The 18,868-nt window shown below is 42.6% G+C and overlaps 1 protein-coding gene across 7 annotated transcripts in view; it reads left to right on the top strand.

Annotated features, from left to right (window-relative positions):
* Positions 1-18,868, top strand: part of NRG2 (neuregulin 2) — a 175,953-nt gene that overhangs the window by 142,388 nt on the left and 14,697 nt on the right. For 3 of the 7 annotated variants that reach the window (XM_080554947.1, XM_080554949.1, XM_080554950.1), the window contains one exon: positions 7,381-7,439. The exons of 1 other annotated variant lie outside the window; for it this stretch is intronic. In XM_080554947.1, coding sequence (XP_080411073.1) covers positions 7,381-7,439 — 59 coding nt within the window. Of the gene's footprint in view, positions 1-7,051; positions 7,129-7,380; positions 7,440-11,009; positions 11,141-18,868 lie in introns of all 7 variants that reach the window. 3 more of the 7 variants (XM_080554948.1, XM_080554951.1, XM_080554953.1) reach the window with 2 other exon arrangements.

Below are 18,868 nucleotides of genomic sequence, written 5' to 3' on the forward strand. Positions count from 1 at the left end.
CAAATATTTTCTTTTCCTGAAGTGGCTCGTACTTGTGTTGTTATAGATATCGCCTAAATTGGCAGCCAGCCTTTTAGTATTGTTTTTTAATAGGCTTCCCAGAAATATGTTCCTCTCAGTCTTATAAGCTCTGGAGAGCAAACAGCAGCTCGTTTTTTTCCTGCAAACTCACCTCCTTTCTCCCTTTTCAATATACTTCATCTTGACCTTGGAGAATGCAGTTTCTTAACCAGGGAACAGCCCAGAACAGATTTGGAGCTGTTCCAAAAAGTATGTCTGTTTTGGATTGCGTGCTTGCATAAATTAGTCCTTAATTTGAAGTAAATTCTATACATGATAGAGTCAAAGGAAAACTGAATGTGATACAATCTGAGCTGTTATCCTTACTCTGCAAACAGACCACCTGGAAGTTAAATGGGAGAAGTCTGATCTGCCTGAGATATTCTACAAACTTTCACTGTAAACCCAGAAAACTACTGAGTCACACACATACAGAATTGACTCAACTGCCCTAGAAAATTAAAGAACCCAGGCTCTTGCTGTCAGGAAAACTTTCTTGACCTTTCTCCAGACCATATTGCTCAGAGATGCTTTAGAAGGTGGACTGGTTTCTTACCATAACAGTAAGGAAACTGCATAGAACAGAGCAGGGAAGATTCCAGTGTCTGCAGAAGGAATGCACACAAGCAAGTCTCAAGGTCTTGAACTGGGCTGGAACATAAAATAGAGATGACTGATTTGTTGTGTCCACCTGAACGTAGTGCTTGGGGAGGTTAGCAGCCTCTGAACTTGGGCCTGCTCCATCCTGGAAACTGTTGTGTTCTTGACAAAACTTGGAGCAGTTTGAGGCTGCTCTTATCTTTTGTCACTGGGTGCCAGGCCCCACTGGGTTGTGTTAGTGTGTATATTACAGAAGAAATACTCTTCCTAGTTAGGTCTTGGCACAGGTTATCTGCAGTTGGGGTCTTGTCAGCCAAACAAAGAAACAAAGCCAAGTATCACTGCTGCACAGCCCTCCTCTGCTCACCTAGAGGTGCTTCGTGGCTCTTTTGTGTGTTTAATGTAGTTGAAGTGGCTGATACCCTGGGCCAGGATCTTCCTAAATTGCATGGGATCAGAAGACTGAAAGAGCTTTATAGAGCAACCCTCTCCCATCAGGTAGTACACGTGCTCACAAGAGTCAGGCTGTAGTATTTACAGATGCTGACTTTCTGGGTTTAGATTGTCTATATTTAACAAAATCACATGTTCAATGAAGAGCTCACAGTGTTGAGCTAGGGGTGAAAATCTCTATCTCCTATTCCAAATCTTCTGAACCAGCCAGGACTAGTTCATTGTGTTTCACATGCTGTGATAGAGTTTCGAGAAGAGTTACCTTTTTGTGTTCAAGTGGTACTTCTATGTATCCAGTTCAATCCCTTTTAATGCACGTGTAACTGAAGGAAACCCTGGAGAACCATCTGAGTGTGGAAGCTGATCCTGCAACAGTGAGACTCAGTGAAGCCAACAGTGCAGATCCCACTGAGCTCCCACAGCTCAGTTGGAGCTGGCTGTTGTCTTCACTGAGGCTAGAAGTGGATGTCCTTGTAATTTGGACTCTACTATAGAGCAAACATGCCTTGATTAGCTGCTCTGGATAAGGACTCTACATTTATGCTGGTTGCTTTCTTTACTTATCATTAGTGGTTTTGTGGAGTCCAGCCTTTTGTGGCTCTCCAAGAGCCTGATCATCTGGGACTGGTCAGGGGACAATGACAGAACTGTCTTCTTTTTCAGCCTTTTGCACAAATAAGCAACATGCTTGAAACATTTCTCCATTTCCTTTTATCAGTGCATTGTGTTCTTCTGCTGCAGCTTTTCCTTATCTTGTTATTTTGAAGCACCTGCTTGTTTACATTCTTCTGTAGCATGGATTGCATTATGAAAGCTACTGATTTTGGCATACTTTAAGATCTGGAGGAAGCAGGCCAACATTTGCAAGATTTAGGTCAACAGCTGGGCAGAAAATGTTTTGCTTCCAGCAGGAATATTATTATAATAATGCTATTAGTAAATAATTAAAAAATAATAATCAACAATAATTATTTCTCTGCCCTGATTCAAGGTAAAACGTCAATGTTTTTCAATTTTCATAAATAAGTTTGCTCTGCAGACAACATAGAAATGGATCATTTAAACAACTTTGGTTTGTAGTTTTCAAGATGCTTTATTTGGCTGATCATCTCATTGCATTTCTTTTACTGTGTAAATATTTAACTGAAATTCATCCTGAGCCCAAGAGCAGAACTTTATGAATATTTTTGAAATGTGGGAAAAAAAAAATCTCAGGGAACTGGTCATAACTGACTAAAGTCAGTGGACATTTTTCAGGAACAACAGAAGCTAAGTAGAAAAATCTCTGACCAGTTTTGTTGACAGATTTGCAAGTGGAAAATTTTCATATGTGGCAAGTGGAAAATTGTATTTGTTCTTAAATCTCATGCAATTGGTTATGCACAGAGGGATGGAGTCAAGCAAGGGCAGTCTTGGGTATTCTCCACATTGGCAAGGGGCAAGTTGCTGTCTTTGAAAGGTTCGTGCAGCCTTGTGCTTCCCCAAGGCTGTTGCTACGGACACAGATATGTCCACTTCCCGTAGCCTTTGAGGAGAGACACGTTGGGCCTCTGAGGACAATGAGCGGACCAGGGAACCCAAAGGTAACATTTGGAGGAACAATTTAACATCCATTCTGCTGGGATAGCCAGCCAAAATCACTTGGCTAGGGTCAGATGTGCAGGAAGAAGGATGCCATGATGAAAGACCATCTCATGACTCTTGGCCTTAGGAAGCCTTAACTGTCAGATCATATGCTTAGCTGCTGAAGAAGAGCTGCCCACAGGTCTGTGACACAGGCAGCAGGTTCTGTATGCAGATGTGTCTTCCATTTCCTCTTCCTGTCCAGAAGGGGAGAGTCATGTGCCATTCATGTCAGAAATTCCTAGAAGTCACAGATGGAGACATAGTAATAAAGAACAAATCTTCATCTTTACCAGTCTAGGAGTATGAGACAAAATGGTTCCACGGGCAGTGCATACTTTCAAAGTTTTCCTGGTAACCACTGCTGCCAGCATCTGTGCTTCTGAGAAAACAGGACCCAGGGAAGAGAAAACAGCACTTGTGGCTTCTGAGTAGTCTCACAAAGCACACCTTCTGCATGTGATTGCACAGTGTCTTGACAGCCTGGGAGGTGACAAAACGTGCTCATGTTCAGGAGGGCTTCTTTTCTATCACTTTTTCCAGTGCTGATTCACTAGCAACTAAAGATGTAAAGCTTGAGCTCTACTAGACAGGGAGAAGACTGTTATCTACTGTCTTCAATCTAGAAAGTTCTTCTTCCCTCCCACGCTAGGCTGACAGCAGAGATCTAAGGATTGGTTATACGGTAGCTGTCATGGCATCAAAGCTGCTTTGACACATTTCCGTTCTGCTTTTTCACTTCTTACCAATTTCTTTTCCTTGGTTTTATTTCCCTCCACCAGTTTTCATATGATTTTGAGTCTTTCCTTAATGGCATGCAGCTTCAGTCACATTCAAGTTCCAGCCATGACTGATATCTTGCAGATCTGTGCCTGAGACAGTTTTAGGTCCTTTCAGACAAAGCGTCCATTTTCTTAGGTGTGTAGGACATTTGCCTCATTCATCAGCACCCTTGAGGCCATTTGGGGGTGCTTACAACATACACCTGAGCTGAAGCCTTAGATCCCGGACAAATGGGTAGAACATTGTAAGTTAAACTGGATGTCCTTGAAGACTCAATAAGTTCATGGCTGTCAGTGATGATGAATAAACTTTTAAAAGTATTCAGAAGACACCATCTCTTTTGGGAGCTTTGTTCGAACTCCATGCAAGCTTTTAAAGGCTTCTCCAAAGTCATGATTCACCAGGGCTGTCCTTGTGAGTGCATCATCCAGCTGCCTCTTTGATTGCCAACAGGGCTTCTTCACTCTACTTCCAGCACCAGCTTCCTCTTCTTCATTACAAGAAATGTCAAGAGGCCTCATGTTTGATGGTAACCCTTGGGCTCCCTTTTCTTGGGAGCTGTCTGGGTACCCTGGCATTGAAATGACATTACTGATATGTTTCCATTTCCTGTACTTCAAGATGATCATGGAAAAAAAAAAAAGGTGATTTTTTCAAAGATACTTGCCTGACCATGGAATCAAATTTCCAGTTTCAAGAGTGGCTTGGACACTGAGGAACTTGTGTACATCAAGGGAGTGCAGTGAATCCTCATGCAGAACCGTGCCCTTAAGTTCCCCTTGAGCAGGTTGGGATATGCAAATAGCCCAGCACACTCCCACATGGAAGTGTTAGCACAGTTCTTAAGAACCAAATGTAGTGTAGCACAGGAAACAAAGCTAGTTATAAGTAGAGAGGGTGCACCAGATTTACTTAGTGCAGATGTACCAAAACTGCAGTGAGAACCAGCAAGAAATCATGCGCCAAAATCACTTCAGTCATGCAGACCCTTTTATAGCTTTCTTCTGTGAGAGGGATAGCCAGTGAAATCTCCCATGGGCATGGGACATTCCGCCTTTTAGAACTGGGAAATTAATTCTTTAGAGGAAAGATAGGTTAGAGTGGTGGATGTGAAGAAGTGGAAAAGGACAGTAGATGGGATGGAAAGATCATACAGCATTTTATTAGCTATTGCTTCTGCTCCTTGGATCGTGCTAGATTCAGGTGTATATCTGTAGGTCCCCTGCAGGCATCCAGCATTCAGCCTGAACTCAAGTTACCTCTGGAGTACCAGCAGGTTGTCAGCAGAAGGATGACCTCCTCTAAGAGCCTGTGACAGTGATGTATCAGCATGTCAGCAAATGCCTCAGGCTTTCCCAAGAAGTGTTAGTACAAGTCTCCAGGCAGGGAATAGACCTCTGTGCACTGGGGGAATTGTGCCAGTCACAACATTTGCTGGAGCCAAGAGATCTTCACTCAACGGCCTGCCTTGTGGCCAGCCACCTGTTGCCTCTGCTTGTGTACCCTTGGTCTGCACAGCTGATGTGGGTGCTGAGATCCCTTAGCACTCCCTCACATGTCACGATTCCTACCTTTTAGCCCAGATCAGTGTATGTCCGTGATGAGGGAGAACTGTTAAAAATCAAAGATTTCTGGATATAATCAGTGGGGAAGACTTCTCTGGCGTCTACCTCCGTTCCACAAGGGAACTACACAGTTGCTTAAAAACCCTGCCTGTGTTCACTTAAGTAGAAAGAAGCAGAAATTCAACTCTCTTGGCTTTTTTTACTGCCATTGACATTGCATATCCATAACGTGCCATCTAAACATAAATCTGGCAAGAACAAGTGCTACCATAGCCCTTAACCAACAACACAGAATCTGCCACCATGCTTTTGAACTACAAATCTTTGATCATATCAGACACCACAGAGTTCAAAACGTCGCTTCCTCCTCTCCTTTGCTGTGCCACAGAGTGGGAGCAGGCATTGGTGTCCATTTGGGAGACAGGACTGGGTCAGATCTGTGCTGCCCGTGTAGGGCTGGCAGTGAGACCAGGACCTGGACATGGACCTGGACTTTCCTTGCTCCACCCAGCTGTATATGCAGGTTGGGATCAGTCATCTGGCACAGCAACAAGGCTGCTCTGGCTGTTCGCTGTCCTTCACAGCGGATTGGCAGGCAGCTAAGCCATCGGACTCAAGTTGAGGCCTCTGGGCCTCGTCCTTTCTGCTGAAGTGTCTTTTGGTCTCTTCTTTATCAACCAGCTGGTGCCTGTCAAACACTGAGGCCTAGATGAGGGACAGGGACAGAGCACTCTTGTGGGTGGTAGCTGACAGCGAGGAAGATCTGACGTACAAGATATAGAGCCCGCAACACAGCTTGCTCCAGGAAGTTGGAAAACATGTTAAAACTCCAGTTATTTGTGATAAAACCCTATTCAGCTCAGGGGAGGGAGAGTTTGGTCAGGAGGGAGGGAGTGAGTTTCAGGACAGGTGGGTAGAGATGAGACTTGAAGAAAGATAGGGATAACTTTGATGCACTATCCAAGAAGGTCATGATAAAAGCAGTGAAGTAAGGGAGAGAGATCAGCACCAGGGGAAGAAATGTTTGACCAGCCACAAATCAGTTCCCATCACTTATCAGGTTCATCCACAGCTGTGGCAGGTCAGGATGCAGAGCACGTGGGTGTTGCAGCACCCGTGCATAGCTCAGCAGCTCCCACCACACCCCTGCCCGTGCTCTCACACCCCCTGAGTCCCACTTGACTGGGAACTGCTCCAGGGAGTTCAGTCATGACCTGTGCACCTGCCATGTGGCCCTTGTCCCCAGGGCACTACAGCATCAGGGTCATATAACTGGTGCCCCCTGAGCTAGCACATCCTGGCCCATCCATCATGGATGGTTGGACCAGATGATCTTGGAGGTCTTTTCCAACCTTAATGATTCTATGATTTTATGATTCTGTGAATGGGATAGCCTGGCCTGCAAGAGCATGGGCAGCGCAGCTGGGCAGCGCATGAGACCTGTTCCAGCTCAGCTTTCTTCTCTGTCCCTTTCTCTCTGTTAACACAGAGATTCCGCACATGCTTTGTCTCTAACCGCAACATAGCCATTCTCCCTGGAACATCCTGTGAGTACTTCTGGGGGTAATATGTGAAGATGCTTGCCGTACACAATGCTTGCTGTCGCCTGAGCAGCTGCTCACCGCTCTGTGATGCTGCTTGCCAGTCTTGTCTAGATAGTGGCTCCAAGGAGAATCTCTGAAAGTAGGGTCTAGCCCATCGCAGTCTTCTGGCCAGCTGGTGCTTCTAGCAGGTGAGAAGGAAAGAGGCAGGCAGAGGAGGAAAGGAGGGGTTTAGCTGGCGACTTGAAGACCCAGACCTAAGATAAAGCTGCAATGCTAATGTTAGAGGTTAAAGCAAAGCAGAGAGTAAATATGCGCGTGAAGCATTTATTTTTTCCATTCATCACAATGCACTTTTTATTTCTGACCTTAGCCTCAAGAATGGTGCCAGACATGTTCTGTGATTTCTCCCCTTTTCCCCTCCAGATGTCCAAATGGATTCTTCGGACAGAGATGTTTGGAGAAACTGCCTTTGCGATTGTACATGCCAGATCCTAAGCAAAGTATGTTTGAAGACAAAAAATGCACCACACTACTTAAAACCTCCTGGGCACAGCGGTGGATGTAGAGTGGTCTAGTCAGGGATGGCTCTTGGTGTCAGCTTTGGGCTAGGGCTTAGGGATGCAGGTAAGGGTGCAGGCTGAAAGCAGACAGACAGGAGTTGTGAAAGGGATCAGGAGGGTCCTTGGTTCACTCTGTTTGGGTGTCATTTTGCTATCTTGTTTCTTTCTTTCTGGTTTTCTTTCTTTCGGTAGGTGTCCGATCGAATTCACAGGAGACCGGTGTCAGCATTTCGCAATGGTCAGCTTCTCCAGTATGTCTCTTTCTACTTCTCTCTCTCCCTCGTTATTGTAGCTCTGTGTCATGTCCTTAAAGCAGGTTCTTCTGTTCTCCAAGAGCCCTCTTCCTGTCTTGTGCACTCCCAGCTCTGCTTGGTCTTAAGAGGAGCTGTGATTGTTGCCAAGAGGAGAATCAGGGCTCTTGCTATCTCCCCATTCGTTAGAATGGGATCTGCTTTCATTTCTGATTGAATTTAATGTTGCTTGCTCTTTTCGTGCAAAATACAAATAAGGCACAAGGTTATGTGGTGTGCTGTGTGAGAATGGTCTGCAATAAGCTGTATCTGCTAGCATTGCTGTCTCACCATGGGCTATGTGGTGCAGTGCAAGAGATCTGTATTTTTGCTGTGACTCTTGCAAGTTGGGTGTGTGAGTCTCTCTGTACCAACTGAGGAAAACACAGTGAAGGCTGTTCTGAAATTTCCCTTGCACTGAGGTTGTGGTTTTGTTACCAGAAGCTAAACCGAGCATCAATTGCTGTTCAGGTGAGATTGTCAGAGGTTGGCCTGGAGCATGCCCAGAGGTCTCGGCAGAGCCCATGGTTCATGCCTGGAGCCAGAGGTGATGATGGAGCCTGCTGCGGTCTCAGGGCTCCCCTCCCTGCAGTGCAACACAGCGTGCAAACAAAATCTGCTGACTAGGCATCTCTGACTGTATCCATTCTGGAGACAGAGATGTTCCCATATCTCCTAGTAGGTCAGACAGCCTTGCATATGGGGTTGTGTTAGCTACAGTGACTGATCCCTTGACCTTGTATGCAGTGGTTGTAAGTACCCTACAACCCCTGCACTTAGTGCTTCCCAGTGTCTAGTTCTCAGTTCCCATGTACTATGGGTCTCCAGAGATGCCTCATTTACAGGTGTCATTTGTTTATTTTGTTCAAGGTAGATAACTTTTGCTAGGTCTCTATTCAGACCGTGTCCTAGCACCAGTGGGATCCTTGTGTGGATAAGGTCTGACCTGAAATAAGATGCAGCACTTAGCTTGCAGTTACAATTCAGTGTCTATCTGTGTACACACTGCCTCCATGCTGGCCATTTGGACCACCACAAATGGTGGTTTTTAAAAGAGAGTTTTTAAAAAGAGCCACAGAAGAGGCTCTAAGTAGTGGCAACCAGGGGAGAAAGGCCTCTCCATGATATCTGCTTGATTGCCAGTATCCCCTCTCTTAACACTCTTTAAGAAATCCTGCAGTCCTTGTCCTGAACTGGCAATAGCAAGAGTCTCATTAGCACATGCTAATAGCTGGCAAGGGCTTGCATTAGACTCTCTTCTGCAGAATATAGAGACAAGATGCAGATGGGCTTTGAGGCCCTTGGGACAACTTGGTGTTTTTACATTGCCTTTTGTTCCAAATTGGCTTCCAAAGTTGAAACCTCAATTGATTTATTTTTTTCAGACTAAAACATCCAAGTAGATCTTTTTAAAATGTCTAAACAATGTTCTGTTTTGATCTTTAACCTCATGCAAAAAAGTTTCTCTTCTACTTTGGATCCCACAGTGTCAGGGACTCCTGCTGCAGACAGCAGTGGGATGCTCACCCATAAAGTTGGTTTGCAGGGTGTCTCATGACATGGTGTCCAACATGCTCAGACACTATTGCTATCATGCTGCAAAAAAAAATGGGTGAAAATTAGTTTTATTTCGGAAAAGTGCTTTTTTTATGAACTGTAATGGCAAAAGTAAACAGCATGATTTTTTTCCTCAGCCTTCAGAATTTATGGGAATGAGATTTGTTTAAATTTTATTTGTGTGTTGAAGGAACAATGCCAACTTTAAAACTGACACATGTTCGTTTCCTTATCTCAGTTCTGGTCTAACCACGGGATAGTAAGGTAAAAACAGTTTAACAATCCAGGTTACTTGTCTGAACTAGGATAAAAATAATCTAAGAAGATGATTCATATGTGTTTATAGCTGTTTTCACTTTCAGGTCACAGTTGGGTAATATATGTAGCAGCTATACTGCAGCAAAGAATGCACTGAACTTGCCATCCTTTCAAATAGGAAACACATTTCACCTGAGTCTGGATTGCGTGAATGCTTACTTTCTACTTTAAATGATAATTAGGTCACATTGGAAGTTGCTGTTGCTCTATAATTCACTCTGTACTTCATCCTGTATGGGTTCTGACAGGTCAACAGCTGAAATACTTTAAATGAGTTTCAGTCACTTCCACTGGAAATAAAAGAGCTCTGACCTGATTCTTATTTTGAGAACATTGCCAGCACTTGACAGATACTTAAATAGTAAATAATGACACCTACCCTGGTGTTGTAATAAATGTATTTGGGATGTTTAAGCCTAGATGGGAGGCTCCTGGCTCTTTAATATAATTAACTGTTACACTATGATTGTCAGCAGGTATATCCCAGGTCTGAGGGAGAACCTCTGCAAAGTAAACTAAATTTAAGACAGTGCTCTGAAAGGATGCAGCAGATACTTTGCTGAATTTGGGCCAGAGGTAGAGATGGTTGCCTTCTTCCCAGCATCACAGATGTTGTGCATCTTCCTTCTGGGAGCACCTTCCTATCTCTCCAGTTTGAACCACTACTCAGGTTTTGCTCAGGAATAATTCCCTATGTTCAGCAGGGGCTCAGGCTCTCATTGTCTGTTTGGCAGGTTGCTTTGGAGGTTTCTTTTTCTTTGACTGTCAGAAATACCTGCTAGACTACTGTAATTATGAAGATGAAAGATGTATTTAGATTGTTTTTCTTGCAAGTGACATTCTCTAAGTTGCTGTTACAATCATATGACCAGGCAGCTACCGCCAGACATATGCTGGGTATATACCCGCCGCTCGAAGATGTTAAAGATGGCACTTTTTTTTCTTATGTCATGCTCACACTGTTACTATTTTCTAACAGATTGGTACAGAGGAACTCACTAGGAATTGTATTATTGGGCTAGCTTGGGGACATCCCAGTCTGTCCTGACTCAGCCCTTATTTGGATAAATAACATAAATAACATTTGCCTTTTGTAGAAATTTGCAACACCAGAATTCAAGCAAGAATCTCTGTTGTTGGTTCCTATCTGCTTGTAAGGAGTTTGCATTTTATTTTGCTTGCACTGTCATGCAAAAGTAATGGGAAACGTGTTGAGATACTGCAGAAAAAAAAAAAAAAAGAGAGAAGCATGATAGAGCAGCTACTTAACTAAGAAAATGGATGCATCATGCAAACAGAAAACATTGTTCTGGCCTAGCAAGGTACCACTTCTGAGAAGAGCTGTGGTACCTCACTGTGTCAGCTCTCTCAGCCTGCCTTTGTACTAAGCCTGCATTAATTTCAGCCTCCCTGATGGTCTATTTTCCAGCAAGAGTCATACCCTAAGGAGGTCTAAGCCAACAACTTATTTTGCACAGCAGTGGCTAAGTATGCATAGGCAGTTGGTTACTATCAGCCGTGGATGGGCAGTAACCTGCTAAGCTACAGCAGCACAAATACAGGCTTTTCAGACACTGACACATAGTAATCACACATCCAGTAAGTATGGGCAAAGTCTTATGGGGAAACTCAAAAGCTTTATCCTGTTTATCATAGGTCAGTTCTACGACAGTATGACAGATGGCTTTGTCACGTTGATAAAAACAGAAAATCCACCAGAAGAAACAAGGAAGGAGAGATGTCAGAGAAAAGAATTGCACATTCACTGAGATTAAAAAAGGTGAAAGGTACATACTTAAGAAGAAAAAAAAATGCTCTGATGCTGCCTGAAGTCTGGTTAGATCCCTTATGTCTGTATGAAATTCCACTGATCTCACTGGATCTCTGTGCACACTCCTCCATCCACACATGAGGAATTGGCTGACAGGACAGGGTTGGAAAATAATGTTGTTTAGGCTTTAAGTAACCTGTTGGAGGAAAGCCTTATAGAGGCTATAAAATATAACTGAGGGACATTAAGGAAACATTTAAGCTATTTTATTTTAGATTGAAAGAGAATTAATGGCAGTGAACAAAATGGACAGTGGCTGTATGCAATTACAGTATAAAAGAGGGGAATACCCTGCTTAATGAGAACAAAGAGAATTATACCATGGGCTGTGAATCATTAAATCATCTTACTAAAATATTTTTCACATCAAACTCTGCGTATTTCTGTGTCTCCATACAATTATAGTTGCAGATATAATTAATTGATAACCTTCACTGTACATAAGATGTATATGTATATACAGTGATGTGATGGTAAAGTCATATCATATGCTAGTTTCAGGAGTTAGATCTTGTGCTTGTGATTTATCTTTGATAAAGCCAGAGGGCTGGGAGCCTGTAACTACAAAATGTACAAAACCAGAAATCCTCCTTGACCTTTGCAACTGAGAATGCGATGTACAGTCAAGGAGTAACCAGCCATACTAGAAACCTGAGTTCACATCATGAACTCTTTTTCAGACCCACTGTTCTCCCTGCCCCCCTCTTTGCAACAGTAGTCCAGCCAGACCCTCATTATTTTTTGAGTGAGCTTTTAGACATCTTTCCTAGAGGTTTGAATCCAAATTTGTGCTCCAGGCTACCTTCCTAGTCACTGTTGAGGGTTTGGTACCCAAGTATGAGAATTTAGCTAACCTAACACTAGTGCTGGCATCAGGCTGAGATGTCTAATCCTTCAGAGGTGCTGAGGGTGATGAGCATATACTCATTAATTTAGCTGCCAGATGTCTCTACCAGAGTCTCTGTACAGTATGTTCACAGTCACGTGTGTCTCTGTCTAGCTGTCCTTGCACTAGTGAGAACTAAAATTTAACACATCATACTGTTGAACCACAGTTTTATTGAGTCCATAGTATTAGCACCCAGGGACCATTTTGCAAGCTGACTGATTGTGAAATCTACTCTAAAATTGACAGCTATGAACTTGGGACCAAAGTTCTGCTTTCCGATGTGATTGTCTGGCTTCTGCTGACAACAGAGCAATTTCTGAAGCCATTGGGCATTCAGTGCAAGGAGACTCTTTTCTTGGACAGTAGCTGGATTTGCATAGTGATTTCCCTGCATTGGAACACCCATAAAAGTGGCTCTGAAGTCTACTGAAGTGCATAAATATGCTCTTCTCTGGCCTTACTTTTAATTCAGAGGACCTTGGAACTGCCTCAGCCAGTGGCAAAATGCTGCCTGTGGTATCAGCCCCTGTTTCAATTTTTAAAGGAACTAGGAGCATATCTTTTTCCATTTCTTTCTTGTTGGTGCTCTTCAGTATACAGCTTCCCTCAAAAACAATCTTGAACAATCTTTGAGAGTCCTCACACTTGCACTACACTTACTTAAAGCCTTTTGATCTCTCTGTTTCATTTTTTCTTCCTTTGTAGTATCACCTCTCAGAGAACCTCCTGGGGTTGTGATCTTTGCCTTTGCAGTCAGATCTCCATCTCTCCTTGCACATGTGGGTGAATTTCAGCAATATCACACACACACACACAAAGTCAGGAAGTCTTTCTAATAAGGACCTCCTGAGCCCAGCTTCATATACAATTGTGTACTGCAGCTCTTTCCAGAAGTTGTAGCTTTTCTGAAATCACTCTTTCTTTCAAGAAACATGCCTTTTTAAAAAACCGTGCAGGCACCTAATTTCATAGCTGCCTGTTATACATGAAACCAAGACCTAGCCTAGCTATATCTTTTCTCAAGAAGTTTCTCAGGTCTTTGTGAAACACTGCTGGACTAGTAAATTTCCAGGCTTTGTGCTGGCTGGATGTAAAGGTTTCGTAAAACACATCAGCAGCTATTTCATCCCAGAAGGAGCTGAGATACTGAAAGTTAAACACCATAATCTCCAGCAGGAACATTTACACCTTTCCTAAGTCTGCACATTTGGATTCTTTCTGCCTGAGATTTGTGGAAAAAAATTAGAAATTTGGGATACAGTTCAGTGCCTGTGACAATCTCTTGTCTGTGGAATCTGAAATTACATCTTAATGTTGCTATTTATTCATCTCCCAGAGTCATTGTCACTGATCTAGAGGAAAAATGTCATCCCATTCAAATGTTTTCATTTTCTATTTCTATTTTCCATTTTTTCTAATAAAAGCTGAAGTCTGTAGTCTGCCAGTAAACATCCTAAAACAGAGCCAGCATTATAACTGATGTAATTTAGCATGTTCTCCATTTTTACCCCATATTTCATTCTTGGTTTCTTTACAAATTTGATTTTAATTCATAGTTGGAATCTTCCCACTAGTCTGCTTTGGAAGGGAAGATCAGCATTTTCTGCTGTCTACTGAGAGAACAGGCTTCCTAAGAGGAGGAAGACAGCTACATTTGTTGCATGATACTCAGTGTAGTCATCTGAAAATATGGAAGAGAAAAGCTTGATCTGAGAAAACAGTGTCTTGCAGTCACAGATTATCTTGTCATTTCTGATTTCAGTGACTGCTGATATGAAGGTGTATCCTGAGTTCCCAGATTTATACGTCTCCCAAGGCTCCCTTGTTGAAGCCATCAAAAGCTTAGTGTGGTGGGTCTAGCTCCTGATCAGTTTGCTATGTGACAGGACATTTCCCTTGTATAAGCATTACAGATTCCTTCCAGGAATAGATGACAAAAATAGGAATTTCCTAAATGAGAACCACTATATGTTCTTAACCATCTACTGCACTGGGTGTGATTTGTGTAATGATTTCAGCAGCATAATTTCTAAGCTACCATAAAACATTTCCTGTAGATCAGACATCTGAGTCTTCCCATCAGTCATTCTTTTCTAAGGAAGTTACTTTCATAGAGCACTTCCAGCCAGAAAACTGTAAACTGTTACTACTTGCTGTGTCTCTACCAGGCTGTCTCCAGCCAATGTCCCCATTGTCCCCTTTGTACATTTCTCAGCTTCAGGCCATTGACCTGAAGTGCAAGCTACAGCATCTGGCCTGGGAACAGAATCACATGTTCGTATAGCAGCACACAAATTGGCTCCAAAGCTGCCAGCTAAGCAGGTGTTGAATCAGAGCAGTGTATCTATTGGGTGAGAGGCTTCTTTTCTTAGGTATAGTTTAACTTGCTCTGAAGTCACATTGGAGGAGTGTTGGTGATCACAGCGATATATGAGTGATCCTTTTGACAGGAGCTGTTTGGACACTTGCTTCTCTCATTGCCTCACCCCACAGAGGTGAAATGTCCCCTTCAGTAGGTGGATGAACATGCCACTTCAGGCTCTTCTAGGATGTAATAGAATAGATCTTCTAATAGAAGGTCCAGATCTGAATTTCAGCTCCTCTGTTTGTTCATTCATCAGTGATTTCCTACCTGCTGATTGCAACATGAGAATGATAAATAGAAGAGTACTTCTTTTTTTTTTAACCCACCTTTCTGTTTCCTGCTCATTCTCTTACTCATCTGAGCCCTAAAACAATATTTAGCAGCATTTTAAATTCCACAGACATTGTGCAGCTTCCCTTTAATAACACAATAGCTTCTGACCATTTAATTAATGTAATGACTACACTGTGGTTTGGCTGGGTAATTACAGGGCATTTGTGGTTTATCATAACAGGGTTATTTCTCTCTCCTGGACTGCACTGCAGGTTACCCCTGGGAACCTCCTAAAGTTAATTACGAGCTAATCCACAGAAGCTTGCCAATTCACTATTGTTACATATTTGGACTCCTGAGGCCTACCCAGTTATTTTTATTCATACAGTACTGGACAAGCTACAAGGTTGTGCAGTTTATGGAAAGCTCACTGACTACTCAGAGAACTCACTCAGTGCCCAGTCCCTAACTTACACACAGTGTCCCTTGTCCCTAGTGTCATGGGACATTGCTCCCTTATGTCCCCTGGAGAAAGCCTAGGCCGTGGTGCAGGTCCAAGTATTGCTCATCAGTACAATTTATTATTGATAGTCTCTTTCTGGTCCTCAGATGTTACTTCTCCACTTTGTTTCATGCCTTGGAGCATGCTATGTGACTCACATAGTCCTCTGGGGATCCAGTCATGTTTTGGGGGTCATAATGTATGCAATAGCTAAACATCTTAACAGCATTCTTAGGCAACCTGAAGTCCATGTGAGCACAGGCCCAGTTTTCACAGCCATTTGCAAAGCCCTTATCCTTCTTAATCATCGTATAAATCTACAACACAGTGAGACCCATCTTGCCTTGAATTGTTACTTCCATAAAGACATTTTAGTCTATGTTGTTTTGTCTGTTCATCTTTTAAAGGAGGTGAAACTTTAGAACATAATGTAGTCCCAAAGTCACGATGCGTAAGTCAGTATAGCTCTTCTGTCCAACAATGAGAAAAAAATCCACCACAGAATTTGTGACTTAACAATACGCAGTGGGTCAAGAGAGTACGTGCACTACTTGTAGCACCTAAATCCAACTGGGTTTTTCTTTCAGTCCACTTCAGCTGAATATCTTCCCTTGGGAGAAACCAGTGCAAGGTCCAAGCATCACCTGATGCCTCAGCAAGCTCTACTTTGAACAGCTGAGTAGCACCAATCTGGATGATTGGATCCAACCTGAATTCCGCACACATATGCTGCAGATGAGACGAAGAGCATGAAATGAAACATTTTTGTCATCTCTCATATATTTTCCCTTCTCCAGCTCTCCCATGTTTGCCACCTTTCTCTGTTGGACAGCCACTTTTATATGTACGGTAGTTTGGTGTTTGAACATTTACAAACTACTAGTCTGGTCTCCTTTGGGATCAGCACAGAAGAGCCCAGCTTAGCTTTCATATACAAGGAGTAACATAAATACTGCAAAGTAAGGCATTTAAGAGGCTAGTAGATACTGTTTCCTTAACAGCTACTGTTTAACTAACAGCTGCTTAAGGAAGAATGGGTTCTATCTTAAGTCCAGCATTTCCAGAAAGGTTCAGGAGGTACAACTGGAACAAGATTTTCCAAAAAACTTGTCCCCAGTTCAGATATTTTGGGAAATCTCACTGTGGTTTGAGGTGCTCAGTCCTAGCTACTTGCCATGATCAAGGAATATGTTTAGAGTACAGACAAAGGTAAATTATATGAGAAAAATAATATGCCCATTTCCTCAGCCTAGAGCAACCATCTCAGAACTGTCTTACTGTAATTTGCATGCTAGCCTCTGCCTATATTGATTCCCTCTGCCACAAAGCTGGAATGCAATACACTTCCCTATTGCAACAACTCCTATTAGCATGGAGTGACTTGCCTTCTGGAGGAGCTGTGTAGACTAGCCTAGACCTCATGCTTCCCTATGTACAGTTAATGTCTGCAGAAGGGACTGTCATCTGATGGTTTCTGGGAATTCCCAGTAGCCAAGTGTGCCAGACAGCCACTCTATTACTGACAGGCTGCATGAGATGCAGGTTAATCAAATTGTTGCAGGACACAGTACAGGTGCAGCACATCACATGGAGCACCTTCTCCGCTATCAGCAAATAGGACTCGAAGCTTTTAAAGATGTATTACTTTTCCTGATCAACCTCTTATAAAAGCAAAGGAGACCTCCTTCAAACATGGAATGCCATCGGAAATAGTTTTGCTCCAGACCAAAATAAATTTTTGTCTCTAGGAGAAATGTTGTTTTTCTCAAACATGTTTGTTCCCGAGTGGAATATTGTTAATATACAATAGGCATGCACTGTATGGTATGCCAGGTTCATGAAGATGATACCCCTCTGCTGAATGCAGAAAATTACACTTTGAAGCAATGTTTTTTTTACTGGAGCTGGGGTCATCCTGTTAGCCTCTGGATTGTAACATGTTGAATAATTTTGAATAGTCTCTTCTTTATAGAAGAGGCAAACCTTCCAAAATCCAGAATACTATTAAAGTGTTTCCTCCTTCATTGTCCCAGCCCAGAAGGCAATACCTGCTTAATGCCCAGGCTGGGAGGAGTTCCTGAGCAGGGAAAGGAGAGAAGGCTCCCTTTTGGATATATTCAGTTACGGGTGAAACAGAAACAACGCCTGTATCTACAACTGGCTGGCACATCACCTTGCATGCTTATTGTGCTGGAACAATTTTTCTGCATACTGTCAAACAACTATTTTGCTATTACGGCCATTAGTGATAACAGAGGAGCAACTTAGGAAAAGAAATGATATGAGAATTTCAGTAGATCATAGTATGCCTCCAGTAATTCCTCTGCTTTATGAAGCAAGTTGACTTGTCATCCAAAGGAATTTTCTGCTGGAAGTCAGAGTGCAGCTTCGTCAATTTGCATATCAAAAGAGGGGTTGAGTTTTTAAAATTCCTCTGTGTGCCTGAACTGTCTTGTCAAAGTGACATTGAGAGGGGAAAGAATCAGTAGATGAGAGTTTGAAAAAGCTTGAAATGATGGTAAAGTGTTGAGTGGGTATGGACTTCAGATGCAGGAGTACAGGTTGGGGTATGGCTTCCTGTATGTGCAAAGCCACTGGTGGGTTTGCAGGCAGAGTCAGACACATGCATTCTAGCTCCTGGATAGTTGCATGGTTTCTTTGCTGGTTAGGAAACTTGTGGCTAAGATCCAACAAGCTAGCTGTCTATATCTGCTCCGGGGGGCTGGGGAGCAAAAAGAACCTGCAGGTGAGGGAGGACAATGGGAAGGCTAAATTTCTTCAGGTCTTGCCTACCACCTCTGTTTGCATAGACATTTCTGAGTTTGCAAAAAACATGAGAATGTTCTAAATTGCATCCATTTGTAGCTGTAGATGTTACAGCAAATCCTAGATCAGGGAGCAAATGTGTCAGTATAGGCCGTATGCTGCCATCAAACAGATCAATAGTGTAGATATATGGATGAAATGTAGCACATCTATACGTGCATTTGTCACAATGTCAGGTGAAACAGCTTTCATAATGGTAGCATGCTTTAGGAAAATATCAAGTTTCAATGTGATAACCAGAAGGTTTATGACAAATGCAATGTGTCCAGTTCTCTGCTGCCCACCACATTGTGTACATATTCCTGGAACTTGTACAAATTCACTGTGAAATGCATGGTAGAGTTTGCCATTCCTTTTGCACATATGTGAGATGTGAAGCAGAGAGCAGCCAGGTTTTGAGGCCTTTAAATTACATAAAATTAAGAAAAAAAATCACCCCCCCCCCCAAAAAAAAAAAAAAAGAACCCAACATTAGCATTGATTTGAAGAGAAGAACCTGCTTTAGTTGAAAAGTGTTTACATGTTCCATAACTGTTAGTGCTAATTTCCCCTACACACGCACAGATTTTGAACAGCATTGCAAAAGAAAACCAGTATTTCTCTGCAGCAAAAAGCAGTTCTTTTGGAAAATATAGCAAATTAATTTGGACATCTCCAAGTTGAAAATAATCTTGTCCATATGATGATTTGGAACAAGAGAACACACTTTAATGTACAATGATAAGTATGAAGAGCTTTAGTATTTATGTGGGAAAAACTGTCTTTAGGTGAGGCCAGTACTGGGAAAAGTTTTGCAATTCAGAAATGAAAAGGACTTTTTCAGCAAAAA

This window comes from Anser brachyrhynchus (assembly GCF_964034855.1).
Source record: "Anser brachyrhynchus genome assembly, chromosome: 14".
Taxonomy (NCBI): domain Eukaryota; kingdom Metazoa; phylum Chordata; class Aves; order Anseriformes; family Anatidae; genus Anser; species Anser brachyrhynchus.